General features: G+C 43.8%; 2 protein-coding genes across 2 annotated transcripts; one reads left to right on the top strand and one right to left on the bottom strand.

The window, feature by feature from the left end:
• The first annotated feature begins 9 nt into the window (after window positions 1–9).
• On the top strand, window positions 10–4,326 carry CTSZ (cathepsin Z). The gene is made up of 6 exons (XM_054274645.1): window positions 10–163; window positions 693–856; window positions 2,422–2,601; window positions 3,177–3,327; window positions 3,525–3,687; window positions 4,133–4,326. Exons 1-6 carry the CDS (start codon window positions 27–29, stop codon window positions 4,244–4,246), a joined length of 909 nt encoding a protein of 302 aa, XP_054130620.1. The 5' UTR covers window positions 10–26; the 3' UTR covers window positions 4,247–4,326.
• Window positions 4,327–5,673: 1,347 nt separating this feature from the next.
• NELFCD (negative elongation factor complex member C/D) lies at window positions 5,674–14,828 on the bottom strand. Its single transcript, XM_054274718.1, has 15 exons — window positions 14,722–14,828; window positions 14,144–14,259; window positions 13,870–13,979; window positions 12,993–13,102; window positions 12,582–12,689; window positions 11,866–12,018; window positions 10,982–11,112; window positions 9,791–9,956; window positions 9,013–9,147; window positions 8,483–8,622; window positions 8,183–8,297; window positions 7,786–7,881; window positions 7,470–7,610; window positions 7,001–7,130; window positions 5,674–6,590 (listed from the first exon to the last, which is right to left on the bottom strand). Exons 1-15 carry the CDS (start codon window positions 14,785–14,787, stop codon window positions 6,556–6,558), a joined length of 1,752 nt encoding a protein of 583 aa, XP_054130693.1. The 5' UTR covers window positions 14,788–14,828; the 3' UTR covers window positions 5,674–6,555.
• Window positions 14,829–20,515: the final 5,687 nt, after the last annotated feature.

Here is a 20,515-nt window from a genome sequence, read left to right as displayed (position 1 = left end):
AGCCCGGCAGCCGCCGCTGTCCCAGCATGGCCCCGCCGCTCCAGCCTCTCATCGCGCTCCTGCTGCTCTGCGGCTGCCTCTGCCCGCCCGCCCGCGCCGGGCTCCACTTCAGGGAGGGGCAGCACTGCTACCGCCCGGCCCCGCGCAGGGCGCCCGGCCTCAGGTGCGCTTCGCTCCCGGCCCCTCACGGGTGGCACGGCCGAGGGGAGCGCTGGGGAGGGCTGGGCGGGCACAGCCGGGGCTCGGGAGGCTTCGGGGATTTCGGGGGTGCCCGGAGAGGTCCGGGGGATTTCAGGGGTTCCCGGGAGGTTTCGAGGGTGTCCGGGGGGGTCTGGGGGAGCCCGAGGGGTTCGGGGATTTCAGGCGTTCCCTGAGGATTTCAGGGGTGCCCGGGGGCGTTCGGGGGTTCCCGGGGCCGCTCTGGGGTCCGGGATGGGCCGGGGTGGGTGGGGGGGGTGGGGGGGGGGCGGTCACGAGACCGCGGGGCCGGATCGGTCACGTGACCCCGGCGGACACTCGCGGGCTCGTTATGGAACTCGGTGAAATCCGTGGGGTTTGATTTTATGGTTTTGGTTTTTTGGTTTTTTTTTTTGTTTTGTTTTGTTTTGTTTTGTTTTGTTTTAAATAACACCCGGCCGTCCTGCTCCGGGGGATGCCGGCGCTCCCTCCCCGTCCCGTTCCCCCCTCCCCAGGACCTACCCCCGCCCGCACGAGTACCTGGACGTGTCGGCGCTGCCGCGGAGCTGGGACTGGCGGAACGTGAACGGGGTGAACTACGCCAGCACCACTCGGAACCAGCACATCCCCCAGTACTGCGGCTCCTGCTGGGCCCACGGCAGCACCAGCGCCTTGGCAGGTACCCCCGGGCTCCCCGCTGCAATCGGGAGTGTTTGGAAGCAAAGGGAGTTTAGATTCCGGTTACTGACAGCTGGTGTAAGGTGCTAAATCACTGCAGGGACTAACGCAGCAAAACCGAGGCTGAGGTGTCTGTGAATACACCAGAACAGTGGGAATGCCCAAGCTGAAGGCAAGGAGGGTTGGTTTCAGTAGAAAAAGCAACCAGAGTGAGGCTGTGTCCACCTTATCCAAAGGCAGCAAGGGGGGAACGCTGGTGTGTGGTTAAAAACCTGTTTGCAGAAGAAATGTGGCCGTAGCTCCTCCCAAACTGCTCTTTAGGTCCTGGGGTAAGAGCTGGAGTTTCTGCCCTCCCCTCAGAGGTGTGGTGAGATGCAAAAGAGTTGTCAGGTCTCCTTCTGGTCCCTCACTAGAGCAGGGGCTCTCCAGCCATGCTGGCAATGAGGAAATGAAACAAGGTGCCTCTTGTGGGATATTTGCTGCAGGAGCCCTGTCATTGCATGAACTGACCCCCACAGCAGACACTAAATCTGATTTCAGCCTTTTTCTAAGTCAAGGGGAAGTAGTGGTTTGCTACAGATGGAGAAGTAGTGGCTCTAGAGAGAATGCATGATTTGCATGCAACAGCTTCGTGCTGGAGAAGCGCCATTTGCACAGGGAGGCTGTAGGAAAATTTACCTGTGAAGGAGAAACCAAGGAAACTGGGGAGAAGGGGGCAGATAATGCAGGTGTGAGCAGACAGCAGGAATCATGCAGTACACAAGGATGTGGGCAGGTGTGACACCTGCCAGTAAAATACAGCAGCTTGCAGGAAGATTAGGCTGGGATGATAGCTCCCTGTTCTGTCAAGTTTATTTGAATGTTGTTGGTACTAATAGGATTTAAAGTAACTACAGTGGCATCAGTTAAGACTGTTAATGCACAAAAGCAGTTTATAAATACTCATCAGGAAGCTTTTCTGCCAAGTAAGCTTCTTGTTTCTGACAAAAGAAGGCAGCAGGGTGGTGGTGCCTGTCTGAGATGGCAGGATAACAGTGAGATGCTGGTGTAACAGCAAGGAGATAAGTCTGAAAGCTTTCTCCTGCATTTAGACTGTCTCACAGAGCCAGCAGCCTGGGCTCCATGGGCTTATGTTTATGCATGGACTTATACATAAATCTCTACTCCTGTAAGATATGATGCTCAGAGCTGTTTTTAGATGTGTATTTGAAAACTCTTTGCTGTCAAAGTCAGGAAACAGATCTGGAAGTTTTCAGAAACTGTGTCTTGAATTAAAAGAGGTTTAGGGCTCTTCAAGGCCTTAGACAGATCTTACTCATCTCCATGTTTTTGCTGAGTTTTTAATGGAAAAACCCCTCCTAATGGAAACCCACAACAATAGCTCAGCCTCTGGTTTGAATCAGGTCAGGCTGTGTTCCTCTCTGCAGACAGCAGAGCCTTTCCAACCACGAGTGCTGCAGTCTGCCACCAGTGCAGGCTCAATGGAGAGGAGACAGTTTCAAAAGCAGCTGCAATGTGCAGCCACCCACGAATTCCACAGCAAACCCCAGTTTCTTGTCCTTCCAGACCGAATCAACATCAAGAGGAAAGGGGCCTGGCCGTCTGCCTACCTGTCTGTGCAGAATGTCATCGACTGTGCTGATGCTGGCTCCTGCGAGGGCGGGGACCACTCGGGGGTCTGGAGGTACGCGCACGACCACGGCATCCCCGACGAGACCTGCAACAACTACCAGGCCAAGGACCAAAGTAGGGTGCCTCTGCTTTGCTCTAGGGTTTCTTCCCAGCTTTAGCAGTGTATTTAAAAAAAATGTTTTGGGTTTTCAGAGTACTGGTTCCTGCTGTTTGACTGACAGAGCAGGTTTTCTTTACGGGCCTGTGTGTGTCTCCTGCTCCAGACAGACAGGGTAGCACTAAATCGTGCTCAGGCAAGTTTGCACAGCTGAATTGTTTTAACTTAATCTCTTAAATCTGTGACACACAATCTCTAATGTACTGAAATATTTACAAGTGTCACCTCAAGCTGAACAAAGGAGAAATTTAACCTTTGGTCATGTATGACTGGAATGGTTTCTCTATGTCCTCAACAAAGTATTTATATCTGTGAAGTAAAAAGCAGTAAGTGGTGATAAAAGGGACTTTAAATGTGGTTTCCAGAAAATAACTGAGTTCACCAGAGAAAATATGTATTAATAATTACTCTGAAGTTACTAATATCTGCCTCAATTATGTTCTAAAAGCTCAGTGTCCTACAATCCCTTCACTTAAAGAAAAGCACCTTCCTGCAGATTACCTACAGTTGTAATCTCACCTCTGTTTTGCAGAATGTAAGAAGTTCAACCAGTGTGGAACTTGTGTCACTTTTGGAGAATGCCATGTGATCAAGAACTACACTCTCTGGAAAGTTGCTGACTATGGGTCTGTCAGTGGAAGAGAAAAAATGATGGCAGAAATCTACACTAATGGACCAATTAGGTAAAAAAAAAAAAAGATACACGAAACTCTGTGTACATTTTCATTCTAGCATGTGTCAGCTGCTCTGCTCTAGCATGCAGACTCTAGTTTGTATGTAAACTGAGATCAGAATACAAAATACAAGAAACCCAGTTGGTTTTTAGCCAGGCCCCTGCCCTGATCCCCTTGTATGAAACCTCCTCTCTGTTTTCTTGCAGCTGTGGCATCATGGCTACAGAAAAGCTGGATGCCTACACAGGGGGGCTGTACACAGAGTACAACCCCTCACCCACAGTGAATCACATCGTGTCTGTGGCTGGCTGGGGCGTGGAGAACGGGACAGAATATTGGATAGTTCGGAACTCCTGGGGTGAGCCCTGGGTAAGGAGACACAGCAACACACTTTGGGCTTGGGAGGGAGGGGTTTGTCACTTGCAAAGCTGCAGCCTGTGGATATAAAACTGAAACTTGCTTTGAACTAGACTGCCCGTTTAAAAATGACACCCAGCCAATCTGAAGGCAAGGATATTTGGAAGTTATTTGAGTAATAACTTTCAGCTCTATCCCAAATTCTACCTTTCAAGGACGTGCAGCTCCTGTTATGGGCAACTGGAAATTGCTGTGAGTTGTAGGCAAAAATCCAGGACTGGGTGAGTGGGATGTGAGTTCACCCAGGCAGGCTGCCCCATGACTCCAGGGCTGCACCACAGCTTGAGTGAATTCTCCATTCACCTCATCACTCATATTTGGCAGACAGAACAGACTCACCAACACACAATTTTTACAGCTGTTTCCTAATTTACAATGCAAATTAAATCCTTTACAGGGTGAAAGAGGCTGGCTGAGGATTGTGACCAGTGCCTACAAGGGTGGAAGAGGAGCAGACTACAATCTGGCTATTGAAGAGGACTGTGCATATGGGGATCCCATACTGCCTTGATGCTACATGGTACAGCTTTGTGTTTGGGTACTTTGGAAGCTTCCCAGCACAACCTCCTCTTGTTTAAAGAATAATAGCCCAAGACTCCTTCACAGTTCTGAACAATTAGACCAGATGCAACACACAATGCCTTCAAAAAATACAGAACTGCCCTAATTTTATTTACACCTTGAAGTAATTCACCCATGAAGGAGTTGTCTACCTTGATGCACAGTATTAAAATCACACTGACTGAATCACAGAACCTGTACATGTAAATATCTATTTTTTTAAATACAAATCATGTAGATGTACTGGGAAAGTGTACTCAATATTTGGGTCTAGAGCTTCTTTTAAATTCTGTGACAGTACTGACCAAATATGTTGCAATGATGCAAAAGCCATGATAAGTCTGGACATGATAAATCAAAAATATTAAACCTTGTTTGCTTGACCTCCTGGTGAAACAGTGGTGTTGGAATTGTTAAATGATGAAGTTGCTTTTATCCACCAAAATTATATAATGGGAATTACTTTAAGCAAAAGACAGTCTAAACACTTCTTACTTGATTAGCCTTGTTTTAATACGTGATTATGCCTTTTTTTCTCCTAAAGAGGCAAAATGTAAATTACCATAACCCAGAACTCCTCACTAATATTACAAATCAGTGCCATATCAGATGTTACTGCCTGACATTGCTAACTGATTTAATAAACAAACTTTTTCTCTTACATGACTGGGGATTTATTGTAAGAGCTTGTTAATGCAGGTGTGTGGTTGTCTCTATCTGGCCTGATGAACAGTTTTATACAGCAATGCTGCTGGTTCAAACAGCAACTGAGTGTGAACAGGATTGTGTGACATCCCTGATCACAGCATCACAAAGGGTTTAAGTTAAAAATCACCTACAGAGGAACTGTTTAGAGGAAGTGATAGCAAGCTGAATACAGGAAAGTAAAGATAAACCTTGTTGAAACTGCTGGTAAAGCTGCATGGACACAGAGCAACTGCTCTTGATTATCACCAAGAGCTTGTATAGGGCTGGATCCTAAATTTGTTCTCTATAAGGTGAATAATTTCTGCTGTTAATTCAACAGTTTACTTAAATTACAAAAACTAGGTCACATGCAAATTTTAAATGGTGAGAGTTAGCTAGAATAACAGTAAATCTTTTATTCAAAGATAAGCAAGGAAGTTCCCAACAGCCTCTAGAGAAGCAACTTTTGCCCTTTTCAGGTGATTTCCTTTTTAAATTTGCATTCATCTGGACTTAAGAGTTTCAGTGTCTTTTAGAAAGCAGATTCTTCAGAAAACAGATGTACTTGGAGGAGCAAAATGTGCTTGTTTGTTCAAGAAAATTACTGTTGGTTTAAAAGTGAGGGGTGTAAAGAGGAATCCAGCCCAATGAGCAGAGAGAACGAGTCATAATGAAACTGAAAGACATCTCTGCAAAAGAACAAACACCTTTATTTAAAGGTAAATTATATTGTTGGGTGTTCTCCCACAGTTTGGCATCAGCCAGGACAGAGTAGAGATCAGTATAAAAACAAAGCCACAACAAGCAGTAATGAAATTTGGGCACACGTTTCATAGTTTGGGACAGTAATGACACGGTAATGAAACTTACCAGTAACATCTGCTGCATCTATTTAGCAAGAAATAGATTCTGAAAGGTAACACACTCACACAGAATTCCTCTCTTAATACAAAATAACCTTGCCTGTTGCAACTCCTCTTGTGTTACACAAAACACATTTTTGTTTTCATGTAGGACATTTAAAATTCTAATCTAATGCAAAAGGGAGGGACAGACATTAGGGCTTCTGTGCTGCAGGCACAGAGCAAATCCACAAATTCCTGTTTTTTACAACTTGCAATATCAAAGCCTAGAGCATTCAGGACCTATTCAGAGAACTATCTGTAAAGTGTTTTTAGTAGGAATTACCTTACCCTTTCTTCATATTTTGTTTATTACACAAAGAATCAGTGACAAATTCTGCAAGTTCTTTCAAATAAATCTGTTCTTTCTATCTATCCTCTTCAGAACACAGATTTATACTGATTTGTGTAACAACAGAAAGACCTTTGGTATCATTCCATTTCCCAGATGACATTGACAATTCTCTGATATGAAACACAAACACTCCTCTGGTTAAGAATTTCAGGGTCACCATGCAAGTCAAGCAAATGTCCTTCAGCCTTTTCCTCCTTGTTTTAGGTTTGTTGGTTTTGTTGGGGTTTTTCTCCCCAGTTTTAGAACCTCACAGGTGGAGAGCATGGCAAAGCAGTGATCATAAGCTCTGGCTGCATTCTTGATGTTTTCCACTGCTTAGTTCATCATAATAAAGTTAGATTTGCAATGAGCTTAAAAGGAGAGAAAAAGAAGACACTGTTCAGTACATTACAATGATTCTGATTTATGTATTTGCATATGGATTTCTGCATATGGATTATGTAAATAATTAGGCTTTTAGAGTCTGGACAGATGTTTCTGGTTTAGGGTGGAGTATCATACTATGACAGACAACTCTCCTTCCTTCCTTTCCTTGCTGCAGTGATAGTTCCCAAAAAGCAGTATTTATCTTCACTTTCCCCACTACTACCCACAGATTCTTGATCACAGGGAAATTGCTAAACACAGGCCCCTAAAAGGGAAGTTGTCTGTGAAAACAGCTGGCAGGCATTCCTATACTTAGCAATCTTCCTCCTAAACATTATTTGCAAGTTGTAAGACACAAATGGAAGCAGGGATGCAAGGAATAAACATGACTTACCTATGAACTCTGTGACAGGATCATGTTCACCTTCTGTTTTTATAGTGCCTGCAATGCTTTCATTCTCCAAGATTGGAAGAAAAAGCTGTACAAAGTCTGAGGTATATGGAGGAGCAATCACATCGAGCACCTGAAAGAACAGACAAAAACTGATGATTCTTGCACTTACAGGGGGAGGAGGGACAACATTTAATTCATATACCAATCTTGGGAGCATACAAGTAGTTGGATGGAGAACAAGAGGTCTCAAGTGCAACTAATTAACTAATTAGGTATGAACTCTCAGGTGCTCTGTGAGTACCTTGTTACTTCCAGAAGTCAGGAGCAGCAGGACCAAATCCCATCCTGGTGAACACTGAGACATTGCTCAGACTCTGACCTGAACCTGAAGTATTTCTCAATATCCAAAACACATGGATCTGATTTAAACTTGATCTCTAGCCTTCAGTAAACAGTTTTTGCTGCTGACCTCTGTCACAAAGTATCTGATGAGGGAGATGTCTGTGTCCAGCTTCTCCAGGCATTTGCGGATGTAGCTGACGACGGGCAGGACGTAGCCCCGGCTCAGCGAGTGAACCATCCTGTCCAGGAGAGTCTTCTTCAGCTCCAGCTGAGGGGAAGGGAGGGGAGAGCCAACACTTCAGAACTCGCCCTCAGAGTGTGCTATTTTTATTCATTCAATACCCGCTGTGCTACATTTTAACCACTTCTACATTAACCCTGCTGTGAGAGCAAAAGGAGTGACAGATGTGAAGTAACAAAAACCTGAATCCTCTGAGTATCACCTGCTCCATCACATCCAGCTGAGAATGTTCTGTTTCAAAGAGCTTGACAAGAAGTTGCAGAACTTGGGGATGAAGCAGCTGATGGCATGTACTGATCTGCAAACAACACAGCAAAGTGAGATCCTCAGAACTGCAATTTAAAACACAATGCACCAGACAAGTTTACACTGATGTTCTGTGCCAGACAGAAATTCATTTAGAAAAGCATTCCATCATTTCTTTCTATAATGCCCAAGTTTTCCTGGCATAAATAATGCTGAGCTGACAAAACCAGACAATTTACTCTGAATAGATTCATCTCTGCATATTTACTGCCTTCCTGCAAATGACAGGCACTCAGTGTTACACAAGAAGCAGAGCTGTTCCTGCTCTCAGCACAGGTTCCAGACACTCTTACCTCATCCAGCAGGGCCAGGTGAACTGGGGTGTGATCAGTCTGCAGCTGGAAGTACCGTGGCTCTGACACTGTCCAGTCCACCCACTTCAACACCCCCATGGCCACCACTGGGAACCTACAGAGAGACATCACCTTAGCACAGCAGCATGGAAAATACATGGAAGTTTTATTAGGAACCCAAAGTAATCTGCCATCACTCTCCAGAGGCACAGAAAATCATTTCTGCCACCCAAGGAGGACAAGCTGTGTGTGAAAGACAGGATTTATGAGTCATGAGAGATTCCCAGCCTCCCTGCTCACCTGATGCACTGATAGAGAGTGCTCAGTTCTGCAACCAGCTCTGATGCCCCTTTGTTCTCATTGCAACACAGATTGTGAACAGTCTCAATGGCTTTTGAGGTCGACTTGAGTTCATCCTTGTTGATGCTGACTCTCTTGTTCTGTAAAATTATTGCAAAATTGGAATGCAAAAGTTGCAGATGTCTTTGGTTATTTAAGGAAAGGAACTTGACCTGCAATAAGCCTGGGATTGCACCTGTGTCTCAAAATTCAGACTCACATGCAAGTTTCAGAAGAATTAATTATGAGTGAGCTGAAGTACAGGGATGTTTGCTTTATTTAATTCTCAGTGTACTCAGACTTCTATTTGATCATCAGGATCTACACTTTTTAATCACCTCAGCTGAAGGCAGAAGCATTTCATATTAAAATAATTAAACTAAGCTGAATGCATTATTTTAAACTAAGCGACTTCACAACCATACATATTCTTCAGCAGAGACAGGCTGCTGCAGGTAAAAAATAATATTATTCACAGAAGTGAACATTACCTTTTTCCACATCTCTACAACACTAGCTGCATATGCCAGTATGTGGATATATTTATGTTTGTGGTCCTGGTTGATCTTAGCACCTGGTTTAAACAAGGACTGCATGAAGAGGTCCAGAAATGCAGGCACTCGAATCTGGGAAGAGAAAGAACATTTTATCAGAGCCTGGGAATCATGACAGGTGACTAAGAACGGAGTTTTTGCATTTGATATACCTTGCATAGAACAAGATAAACACATTTTCCTTTAAAAGTACATTAAACAGTTTTCTGCAGAGACACAGACTTTTGAAAGAAAAAAGGGAAAAAAAAGGAATCAGTTACAGACCATATTTCTAAAGTATCAAAATCTCACCTTTTCTTACCAAAACCCATGTTAGAACAATGCAGTGAGAAATGTGAAATGTATAATTTAGGCCTGTTTATAACAAACTGCTAAAGTGGGCAGGGATTTTTTTTCTGATTCTTTCTTTTGTTTGTTTAAGGAATTAATTCCTCGCCACCTTTATCTCCCCTATGGAAAAGTTCTTTAATTTAGTTATATGTAAAAACACAACTTGGAATAATTAAAAAAACCCAACAAAAGTATCATGAAGCTGATGCAAACCAGAATGCAAGTAGCAGCTTCACTTTACAATTCAATTACTTACAATTACAGAGGGACAAGTGAGTGCTATTTAATTTTTGTGTCCATACAACACTAAGCACAAGGCACCCCATTTCTGAGTGCCTCTGTAACAGAAATAAGCTTCAGAGGTTACAAACAGGTGAATACTGACCAGTTCTACTGGAGGTGGGTCCATGCTTGTAAACATTTTGAAGAGGACAGTGATATCTGCCGGATTCAGAGCTCCTTTGGACAGCATTGCCCCCAGAGCCTGGCAAGCTCGGGGGTAGGAGGCTGCAGTACCCAGTGCTAAGGTGATCTGACTGGCATCGTGGCCTCTGCAGGCAGAGCAAACACACACAGTCACTTATTTTCTTAATTCAGACATTTCAGATGAAGTCTCACTGAGTCAACAGGGCATATTCTATGGGATGTAATGCCTTGGGGTAATTACAGAAATAGGCCTGTGTTTGCCTTGTTTATCTCCAAAAAGTTAACAAAAAATAAAAGTATATTTCTCAATAATAAAAGTATATTTCTTAATAGACAAACATAAAGTCTTTGCTTTTCCAGTTTTAGGTTTCTCTGGTACAGGACACTGAACTTTTCTGCTGTCCCACAGCTTCAAGGCCTACTACAAGAACTCCTCTGTTGCAGTTAGAGATTCTCCTTTTGCTGGTGTGTTGCAGTGTGTTGTAATGTCCCATTTTAGACTTCCAGGTCACCTCCCAGGTGTGCCTATACCTCTTCCCCCTCGCCCCCTTGCTGAGTGAGTCCTGTCAATCAGGCTTAACATTCCAGCAAGGCATGTGGTTGGTCAAGTTCAAAGGATGCCCCTCAGGCCTGGGGGTCATTGGCCTGTCTAGGTGTCCCTTGTCCCTTGAGACCCTGCCCCTCCCACCTGGTTGGTAGCTCACCTGTCCCTCCCCTCCCCCTGTCCCTGAGCTTAAAAGGTGGATCAAGCCATGCGGTCGGCATTCTGTTGGAGCTGTTGCTCACATTCAGACCTCTGTAACCATGGAATAAACCTCTGGATATAAACCCTCCAGCAGAATCCATCTCCTTTTCCTCTTCACCATCGCCTTAAGCTTTCCTCCTGAGGTAAATGGAGTTCCTAACAAGCCTGGACTTGTTCAGTGTCCAGCTGCAGTCTCCAGCAAGCCAAGGTATCTCTGGGGTGATTACACCACAGTTGCTGCCTTTGGCCCAGAAGCGAGGGTCAGACTGGCCCAGGCACAATCTAACTGGTAATATTTGAATTCATATTCCAATACTGGTGAAAGGCGATGGAGGACGAGCAAAAGCCAGCAGGGCTCCCAGGCTGTGGTGGGCCCCATTTCCCTGCTCCCACAGGGGCACTCACTTCTCGTGGGCGTAGCGCTGAACCTCCTGCGCGATGCGCCGCACGGCGGAGCCGCCCTGCTCCTCCTGCGCCAGGATGGACATCATGGACTGGGCAAAGAGGTACGTGTGTTCCCCATGGCACACCATCTTCTGTGAAAGCACAGCACAAACCTCACCAGACAGCAAGGAAACAGCCCAGGGGCCTTCTGGCATTGCATTGCCGTGAGAGCAAAGGGGGGAAAAAAACAAACAGCAAAATTGCGAAGGAAAAAAAAACCAAAGCACAAACGCCAAGAGGAAAATACAGAAAAGCACTGACACCACACAAGAAGAAATTTCTGATTGAGAACTTCATTTCTCAAATTCCAAAACTGAGAGGAAAATCTGTTCTACTCATGCTCAGTACTTTCTCTGCAGTATTTAAATACTAAGAGAAGTTTAAAGCCAGCTGAAAATCATTTTTTAGTAGTTCCACATTTCTGAAATCAGAGGACAATAATTGTGCTGCTTCACAACACTGAAATGCTGGGCTGATTCAGATGGCAACTTTCACACTGATGTGGATGATAACAGAATTATTTTCATTTGCCAGGGGACTGACAATACTGATCTTTAGATCTTGCAGTACATGTGAAAGACAACAGCTCTACCTCCACCTTTTTACAATCCATTTAATAAATATAAGAAGTGTCACAGAAGCAACCCAAAGAATTCTTGGTCACAGAATGACCAAAAAGCATAAATTTCTGGGTTTTAACTCAGATATACCTTCTCTTCATAAGCTTTTGTAGGACATCAAGATTGGCTACAATCCCACAGTGATCTGTACCTCCTAACTGGAAAGCAGAACACTTCTTTTTCCTCATAAAAAAGGGGGGAAAAATCCCAAAAAACTAAACTTACAGCAAACTCAGGGAGGTTTTTCTCAAGATTTTCTTCTCCTCCATCTAAAATTGTTGCCAGAGATGTACGCAGGACTCTGGAAAATACTTCTAGTTGCTGACATGCTGTTGAAACACTGGTTATTTCCCCTTGATACCCAGCATCAGATATAAGCTATAAAAATAAAAACATCACAGAAATCTTGTGTTATTTACATTTCTATTTCTGATATCCTACCAAATCTAGAAGAACACAGAGAATCTAAGTTCCACTTCTGCATACACTGACTGGAATTCACATTTATATTGTGGTCTACAGAAAAAGAAACCAATAAAGGTGCAGCAAAAAAAAGCACAATAATAAAAAATGTAGCAGAGCATATTCTTTTTAATATAACATTCTTTTCTTGTCACAGAAACATACAAAACTGGCTGAGATATTCCACTGCACCAGAAATCCAAAATTTTTAAACAAGGATCAAAGGAAAACAAACAAGAAAAAAAAAAAGATGACTCCCACACCTCAACAAAAATTGAAAATGCAGTACTTCAAACTGGGAAATTATATGTACTGCAACTTGTAGCACAAGTCCTCCCACCAAGGTGTACTTTTACTAATTAGTATTAGCAGGAATACATAAAAGATCCAAGCAAGACCACAATGAATATTTGAAGCCAGAACAATTAGCACACTATGGATATTTGGATGTTCTTACTGATTAGACTTAAGCATAGTACCTTCACAGTAAAATTAAGCATTAAACAATCAGGATGGGCTTCTGCCAATTTGTAAAAAAGGTCTCTCCACGTGGTATGTGCTATCATTTGCTCAAGCCAGGCTGGAGTCTGAAAAGAAGAAAGAGATTTAAGAATGTCTTGTTGTCAGGATCATAAAAAGCAAGGGTTTTACCTCTCAGCACTCCTGTGAGTTGTTCTACAGAGCTTTATTACAAAGGAGGATGCATTCCAAATTTCCAAGCTCTCTAAACCTCTGAGGACTCCAGTCAGACAGAGCTGGTTTTCTGAAACCAGTTGTTCCTCAGCCAAAGGGCTTTGAAGATTCCATTTCCCTTCCCTTCACCACTCCATCAGATGAAGGTGTGCAGGAAGGATCCTGTGTAGGGACAGGAACAGGGACTGCATGCACACCTCTCCCTCCTCTGTGAAGATGGAATCTGCCTTCCGAGGGTCGAAGTGCTTGATCAGCAAACTCTTCAAGTGGTTCTCCACAGTCTCCTGCACCTGCATTGGCTCAACACCTGCACAGAAGGAACAAAACACTTGGCAGATGCAAAGCAGTTCAGTGGAACACAGCAGCAGCATCCCACATTTTCCAACGAGAACAGACACTACTCCAAAATTTATCAGCACAGAGAAGATGAGAGCCATCAGTTCTGCTACTGAGCCACACTGATACAGATTTTCCACCTTTTCCCTAATTACTGAACTGTTTAGGATCTCAGGTCACAAGCTTCCTCTTTCTCTCCTCATCAGACACAAATGCAGGAGTGTCTTAGCCACAAGAGGAATTACCAGGGCGAAGGCACAAATCCACATTACTACACACTGAAGTTCATCCTTTTAAATATTGGTTATCAGTAGCTTTGATAATATTCTACAAAATAATACATAAATAACAATGAGTAGTTCTACATTTCTAAAATCAGAGTACAATAATTCTGGTAATGTAATAACGATTACATAATTAATTCCATTACAGGATAAAAGCACTCCTTATACTGCCTATATAACAGCACCCTTGCCCTTTGAATGAAATTAAAAAGAAGCTATAATTTATGCAGCTGTTTCAACTATAAAACCTTTTATAACACAGTTTGTTGGCCTTTCCTCAACATATTGCATCATTATTCTCCAAGTGGAATAAACCTATTATTATAAAGGATTTAGCCACATAAAGGACGACAACTTTATAACAATCCACTTCCTGTGTATGAACAAATTTGCCACAAATTCAGACATTTCTGACAGAATATGGACCCAAAATACCCTGTATCTTGTATCATACCTGTCTGAATGAGCCACTCTGCCAGCAAATTGACAGTCTGTGCCACTGCAGTGTAGTTTTCAGAGAGGAGCTGAATAACATTCTCTGGAGATCCTCCTGCTTGGAAATATCTGATGAAAGAATTACAAAAGAACTATGTGAGTCATATTAAAGCCAAAAATAAATAGAAGTCTAAATTTAAAGGGAAAACAACAGCACCATTTATACATTTGCACACATTTCCATACGAAGTGACAGCTCCAACACACCATAACACACATCAGGTCACACTCACCTCTTTAACGTGTTAAATATAGACGGTTCCATTATATAATCAGGCGTTGAAAACTTCTTCAGGCACTCCTGCTGCACTTCGGCATCATCTTCTCCCTCCCCATCCTCATCATCTTGCTGTTCACAAGCACAGTCAGGTCAGCCTCCCTGTCCCGTCTCCCCCCACGCTCCCATATTCAGTATTCAGGCTCTTTGTGCCCACAGCAGCACACACACCTGGGCTCAGCACCGCAATGGACCCGCACCCCGACAGGCAGCGATTATTAACGGAGAAAGCACAAAAACCCCGCACCGCCTTCCCTGTTTAACCCCGGGACCCCGGCCCGGCACAGCCCCGGCCCCTGCCCTCACACCCGGCGCTATCGCCTCAGCCCGGAGCGCCCGAGGGGAACGGGAGGGCCCGGGGGACGCTCCGGGACCCGCCCGGGGGTCGCTCCGGGTCCCTGCCGGGGAAAACTCCGGGGCTGTCCCGGAGGATGCTCCGGACCCAGGGGAACGCTCGGAGCCCGTGCCCAGGGGTTGCTCCGGGACACGCCTGGGGCTGCAGTCATCCCTAGCCCCGCTGCCCCCGGCGCTCACCGCGCCCCCGTCCGCCTCGCTGCCCCACTCGGCTGCGCTGCCCTCGAAGTAATCGGCGTCCTCCATGGCTCCGGCCCGGCCTCCCCGCCCGGCCGCCGGAACGGGCGGAGCGCCGCGGAATGGCGGCGGCGGGGGCGGGGCGGGAGCCCGGCATGGCGGCGGCTGAGGGGCCCTGAGGGCGGGCGGGCTCTGAGGGGAGGCGGCAGCGGGGTTACACCCTTCAGGGGGAAAGAGCCAGTGGAAATGTAAAACAAACCGGGAAATGTAAAATCAAACTGCCCTGCAAAGCCTCCCAGCGCAGCAGCAATCGCGCGGGAATTGCAAGGGAAGAGGAAAAGAAGGGATGCGTTGCTCCAAGGGGTGTGTTCGCCATGGGATGTGTTTGTTTTCCATGGGATGTGTTGCCCCAAAGGATATGTTCTCCAAAGGATGTGTTCCTTTTCTGGCTGCAGCTGGACGAAGGCAGTTCCCTCCCTCCCTCCCATGGAAGCATGAGGGGGACGCTGAATAACAGCAAGTTGATAGGAATGATGTTAGGGTGGAATAGAAAAACTGACACGTAGGAAAACAAACCAAAAAAACCCCAAACAAACAAACAAAAAATAGGAGTAACTGGAGGATGAAAGTGGGCATCTCTGGGCAGAGGAGAGGTGCTGTGGGAGCCACGTCCCTTGTCCTGGGGCGGCTCTGTGAGCAGGCAGGGCAGCTTGGAGTGCAGGATTTGCTCCCCATCCTCAAAACTGGATCCCAGAGCACTGGCTGTGCTCGCCCTGGGACCTTCCTGGGGATGCTGAGCAAAGATAACAGGTCAAGAGGGTCCCCAAGGAAGGGAGGGACCCCAGGGAATGAGATGAACAGGGGACAAGTCTACAATGAAAACTGATCACATAATCAGGCCTCAGCAAGGAGAGGCATTAGTGAGACCATGTGAGAAACAATCCCTTTGTCCCTCTTCAGATCCATTCCTGTTCTTCAGTTCTATAAGAGTTTCACTGTGAGAAAGAGGATGGTGTGTTCTGGGGTTTGGAGGCCAGCCAGGAGTTTTGCTGATTAATTATTTAAAAGGTCCTTTATTTTCATTCTGTTTCTAACTGAAAAATAGTAAAAAGAAATTACTGTCTTCCATGCATTGCTAGGTATGAAAGGCCAAAAAAACCCCTGTTCAGAAATAAAAGTTATAGGATCTCCAACAGACAAAATCCATGCTCAAATGTGGTTGCTGTGCTAATCAAGGGATTTACTGCGTTTCAAAGCTCAGTGCAGAGAGTGTACACAGCACCTGAGGGGCAGCACAGCTGAGTTGTGCTGTCCTGTGCTGCCCTACAGTGGTGAAGCAGCTTTTCCTGGAACGCTGCTCTGACAGTCAGGAGAGAAACATTCGAGTCTTTTTGCTCTGCCAGCAGAAAGGAAAAAAAGACTTTTTCAGGATAAACGACACGGATTGAAGCAGAGCCACAAGGGGCAGGTTTTCCACGTTTTCCACTGCAGCAGGGGGACAGTGAGGGCACCCCGGTGCCTGTGGTCGCTTTTTGTGAGGGACGAACTGGGAGTGAAGTGACAAGCTGAGGCTGGGAGCCAATGGAAATATCCTTGAGAAAAAGGTTTTGGCTCATCTCCATTTGGTTAGCAGGCAATTTCCATCCCATAGATGTGAGAAATAATAGTGAACTTGGAACAGAGTGATTAACCAGTCAGAGCTTCCTAAGAAAGTACCACATCTGAATTTAATCCATCCCAAAACAAGAAATAAAAAGCACTGAGAGTCTCATAAGAAACATCTCTACACCTCCTGTATCACGTATTAGGTGAAAGAAAGGTTCTCTGGAGGTGATCTCAGAGTAACCATTATCATACCTTAACAGAAGGTTCAGAAAACTTCAAATCGGAGGAAAAATGAGCCCAGAACTGAACATTCCAATGAAAGTGAATGGGAAGACCTCAAGTCTGAGACTTCATGAAGCTTTGGAGGAGATCCTGGTTCTTTACAGAAAGTTCAACTAAATACACTTTGCATGACAATTTTTATATAGGTAGGAGAATCTTCCTTCCCACAACCAAAATTTGCTGTGCATCTCCTGGGCAGGACAGTGGGATCTGCAGCCCAGAGAATTTCAGAATTTATGGCCTGGAACACTCTTAGCCTCAGTAAAGCGTTTTCAGAGCAGGTAAAAGTTTTGTCTGGTGACAACAGTTGGACTTGTGGGACTTCAGTGGTAATTATGCTACAAACCTTCCTGCTTAATAGAGTAGAAAATGGGAACAGTCCCCAGCACCAACTGCCATTAAGAGACATAGTGGTATTAGACATTTATGATACAATTTCAGTGCCTGAATCTTAAAACTAGAAATTTTTCATCTTTATATATTTATATCTCTTTATTTTGATTGCAGTAACAGAAAAAGATTTTCTTTTTTAATATATAAAGACTGAACAATACTCAAAGCATTTACTTTCAGCTTCCCTTGAGAAGGAAACTAGAGATCTGTAACAGCCAGAAATTTGCTGAATAGCCCTTTGCAGAATTGCAATATCCAAGCTTGCCTCACTTCAGGTCAATAAACATGAGGTAAAATCAGATTAAACCAAACAGTTTCAAGATATCACTTAAAATGTGATGAAATATTAAATGTACCAGGAATGGATTTTGCTAACTAAACCTCTACAATTTTGAATGGAAACAATGTCGGTCATATCTTGGGTTTAACTGCATTCCCCCATATGGATTTTTGTTTTACAAAGTATCAGTGAAATGTTCATGACTAAAAGCACTTAGATTTACCTGAATGTCCCTGAAAGGTTTTATTATGCAGCAACAAATGCAACAAATTTTCCCCTAAATGCATATTTGACTACAATTTTATGTGTAAAATATTCTTGGGTGACAATTTTTATCTAATGAGATTTCAATGAGGCAGAGAGGAAATTTTGAGATAAATTTTGAGACAGAAAATTTGGATGCAATAAATATCCAGTGAAGGTCAGCCTTGGTGTCTCTGCTGTGTGATTTGAGGAAGCAATAAAGCATTCTGGAAAGTGAAAATGTGTGAAGAAGAGCCAGATGCACAGGAACATGGAAAATTACATTATTTTTTCTTTTTGTACCTTTTTTTTGTTATTATTTAACAGAAAAATAAACAAAGTATCAAATGCACGAGTTTCAATTCCAACTGTCAAAACTTGCTTGATTTGTCACCAAATTATTAAACAACTGTACTTCAGGATTTGCTGCCTAAGGGCTGAATTTAATACAGCTGATGAAATCATCCAACTTCATTTGGTTCCTTCCTAAAATATAGAAGAAAAATCCCAAACAGAAGAGCCAACTTCCAACAAAACTGTTTGCCTTTTATTCATATGTTTTTTTAAAAATATCCACCCTGGCATTCTCTGTCATTCCCTCTGCTCCTCGCCCTCTACAAATCCTTTTAGCATAAATTTGTATTTTTGTAATCGTTAGCCCTTTACAAAGCAGCCAATACATTCAACTAGAGTTAAGGTAATAACTTTCCAATGGAGTAGGAAATTACAGCAGCATCATTAGGCTAATGAGTTTTGGCTAAAGAGTTCTTCCTTCTCAAGCAGAGCCTCAAGACGAAGCATTTCTGTTTGTACCTCAAGTACTGGTAACAGTAATTCCAGACATTGAACACACAACACTTCACCAGGTAACCAAGAATATTCTGAGACAAAACAAGGTGGTTTGGAGGTTGCTGATGTGGTGTCATTCCAGTGTCCCTCAAATGTCAACTTAAAAGTTGGAACTGGATTTTATATACTGAGGCTTGCTTTAAACACTGAGCCTCCCAACGCCCCAAGTGCTTCTCAAGATGAGCCTGTGGTGGAAATATTTTCTTGCTTTAAAGCAAGTTCCAGTTGATTTTCTTGCTGATCATTAAACTCACCTTTCACTAAACTATCTCCCAGCTCTAATTGTTGTGCCTTTTTTTTTTTTTTTTTTTCCCCAGTTCCTTAACTGGATAACCCTGGCCTTGTGGATAGATTCATTCTCTGACCTTGAAAATTTGTATGAGGACGCCAGACTGGGTCACTCACCTGGGGAATGAAGATTTTCCCCCCTAAATCTCTTTTTCAGGGTCCAAGGTGATGGATTTTGAACTCTGAAGTTGTCTCATATCTTTCTTTCTGCTCTATTCTCTTATCAATCACACTGTTACAGGAGTGAGGGGGGCGAGGACAGGAGAAAGCAGCTGAACCCAGAGGCAGCAAGGTTTGGGCCATGCTGCAGCACACAACAACTGGCTTTTAAGTTTCCCAGTTTTAAATCACAAAAAGGTTCCCAAAAGCTGCTGCTGGTGGCTGCTCTGGGCTTCCAGACAAACCTCTGTAACCCAGCAGAGATTTGCCCTGTGAGAAACAGAATTCAGGGTTAGCACCAAAACTGTCACAATTTGTTACTTCATTTTGGATGTTGTGCCTTCAAACAGTAAAAGAACAGAGATTAAAACTGCTGAGATATTCACCAGCCCTCACAGCCCCCTCAGGACACATCTCCAGGGCTCCACCTCAGCACCAGTCTGAAACATTTCTCATTAATACTTTGAACTCTTCCACAGGATTTAGTTCTATCACCCAACCTCTAATTTGTCTTTTTGTGGAAGCTCTTCTGATCCTGCCAGCAGCAAACTGAAAATGTAGCAAAAAAAGAACTGGAATGTGCCCCCCTGATGTGGCAATTCCTAACGCTGACACAGCTGCTCCTTCCTCTGGGCACTCTGGCATTTCAGTTGCAAGAATGATACAGTTCCAAAGTCACATCAAATACAAGAAAACTACAGATAGAAACATTGTACTGCACTGTTAATAATCCACATAAATTCACAGCCTAGAACAATAGTTTGCATGACAGAACAACAGAACTGAGAGAATTCCCAACATTACTGCCTCTGTCCTAGGCTTCTGTTTCTCCCAACTTGTGTAGTATAAATTAAAAAAATAATTAGCCAACTCATTCAATGAAATGACTGGGTAAATTAAAGTGAAGAGATAAATTCACATTTTAATTTTGAATTAGCTCACATTTGTCTGCTGGTACCCCAGCATTAGAAAGCATGTTACACAAAAATCCCTTCGCCCTCAAAAATTTATCCTTCTCGCTATCTAGGACAATGTTCAAAGGTTTTATTTTGTTCTGTCATTCAATAATTTTGAGTCAGACTTCCTACGGGGGAAAAAAAAATTAGGAAAATCTGTAAGTTTGTTTTTTGGTGGATTTTTAATTATCTATTACATATTTGGTCAGTTATCCATGTTACAGAGGTATCAATGCTGTTATTACCCTGGTGAATTCCCTGTTTTCCACAGGACCAGGCTAAATTTATAGGACACAGATGTCAGACAAAAACCTCCACCTTATTATTTTTACATTTAAAGCAGTGAGAGATTTTATTTGCCTTCCCACCTCCTCCCATGTTGCTTTTCCAGGTCAGATTTGTGCTTTATACTGCACCCATTTTGCTCAGCTCAGTACACTGAAAATAACCAGGATAAAAAGAAGCTTGAGCTCTTAATGAGAATCAGGGATCAAAACAATTAATTACAAACCAGTAGTTATGGCTCAAATTTTAGCAGTCTGTGCACCACAGTAAAATTCTGAAGCAGTTTTACCTACCCTGACCTGCATCCACTCACAGGACTGAAGCCAGCTGAGTATGACCAGGATTAAAACAGGCTCACTCTTGGAATTTGTCTTGTCAGTCACCAGAGGGATTTTTCAGTGTCAGGCCTTCACCAGCACAGCTTCAGAAATCCCTTTTGTAGTTTATTTTATTTATA

The sequence above is a fragment of the Melozone crissalis genome, unplaced genomic scaffold, assembly GCF_028551555.1.
Source record: "Melozone crissalis strain CALT ecotype California unplaced genomic scaffold, PUWL_Pcris_2 ptg000017l_1, whole genome shotgun sequence".
Lineage (NCBI taxonomy): Eukaryota > Metazoa > Chordata > Aves > Passeriformes > Passerellidae > Melozone > Melozone crissalis.
Note: the sequence above shows the minus strand (reverse complement) of the source record. Positions and strands in the feature narration are given on the sequence as shown.

Bases quoted from the DNA above. Each gene is read 5' to 3' on its own strand.
- CTSZ (XM_054274645.1), top strand. From the start codon at position 27: ATGGCCCCGCCGCTCCAGCCTCTCATCGCGCTCCTGCTGCTCTGCGGC. The intron at 2,602-3,176 runs GTAGGGTGCCTC...TCTGTTTTGCAG, and splicing joins CTACCAGGCCAAGGACCAAA to AATGTAAGAAGTTCAACCAG. The intron at 3,688-4,132 runs GTAAGGAGACAC...AATCCTTTACAG, and splicing joins ACTCCTGGGGTGAGCCCTGG to GGTGAAAGAGGCTGGCTGAG.
- NELFCD (XM_054274718.1), bottom strand. From the start codon at position 14,787: ATGGAGGACGCCGATTACTTCGAGGGCAGCGCAGCCGAGTGGGGCAGC. The intron at 12,690-12,992 runs GTGTGCATGCAG...TCTTCTTTTCAG, and splicing joins TCTTCACAGAGGAGGGAGAG to ACTCCAGCCTGGCTTGAGCA. The intron at 11,113-11,865 runs GTAAGTTTAGTT...GTGCTTTCACAG, and splicing joins AAAACCTCCCTGAGTTTGCT to AAGATGGTGTGCCATGGGGA.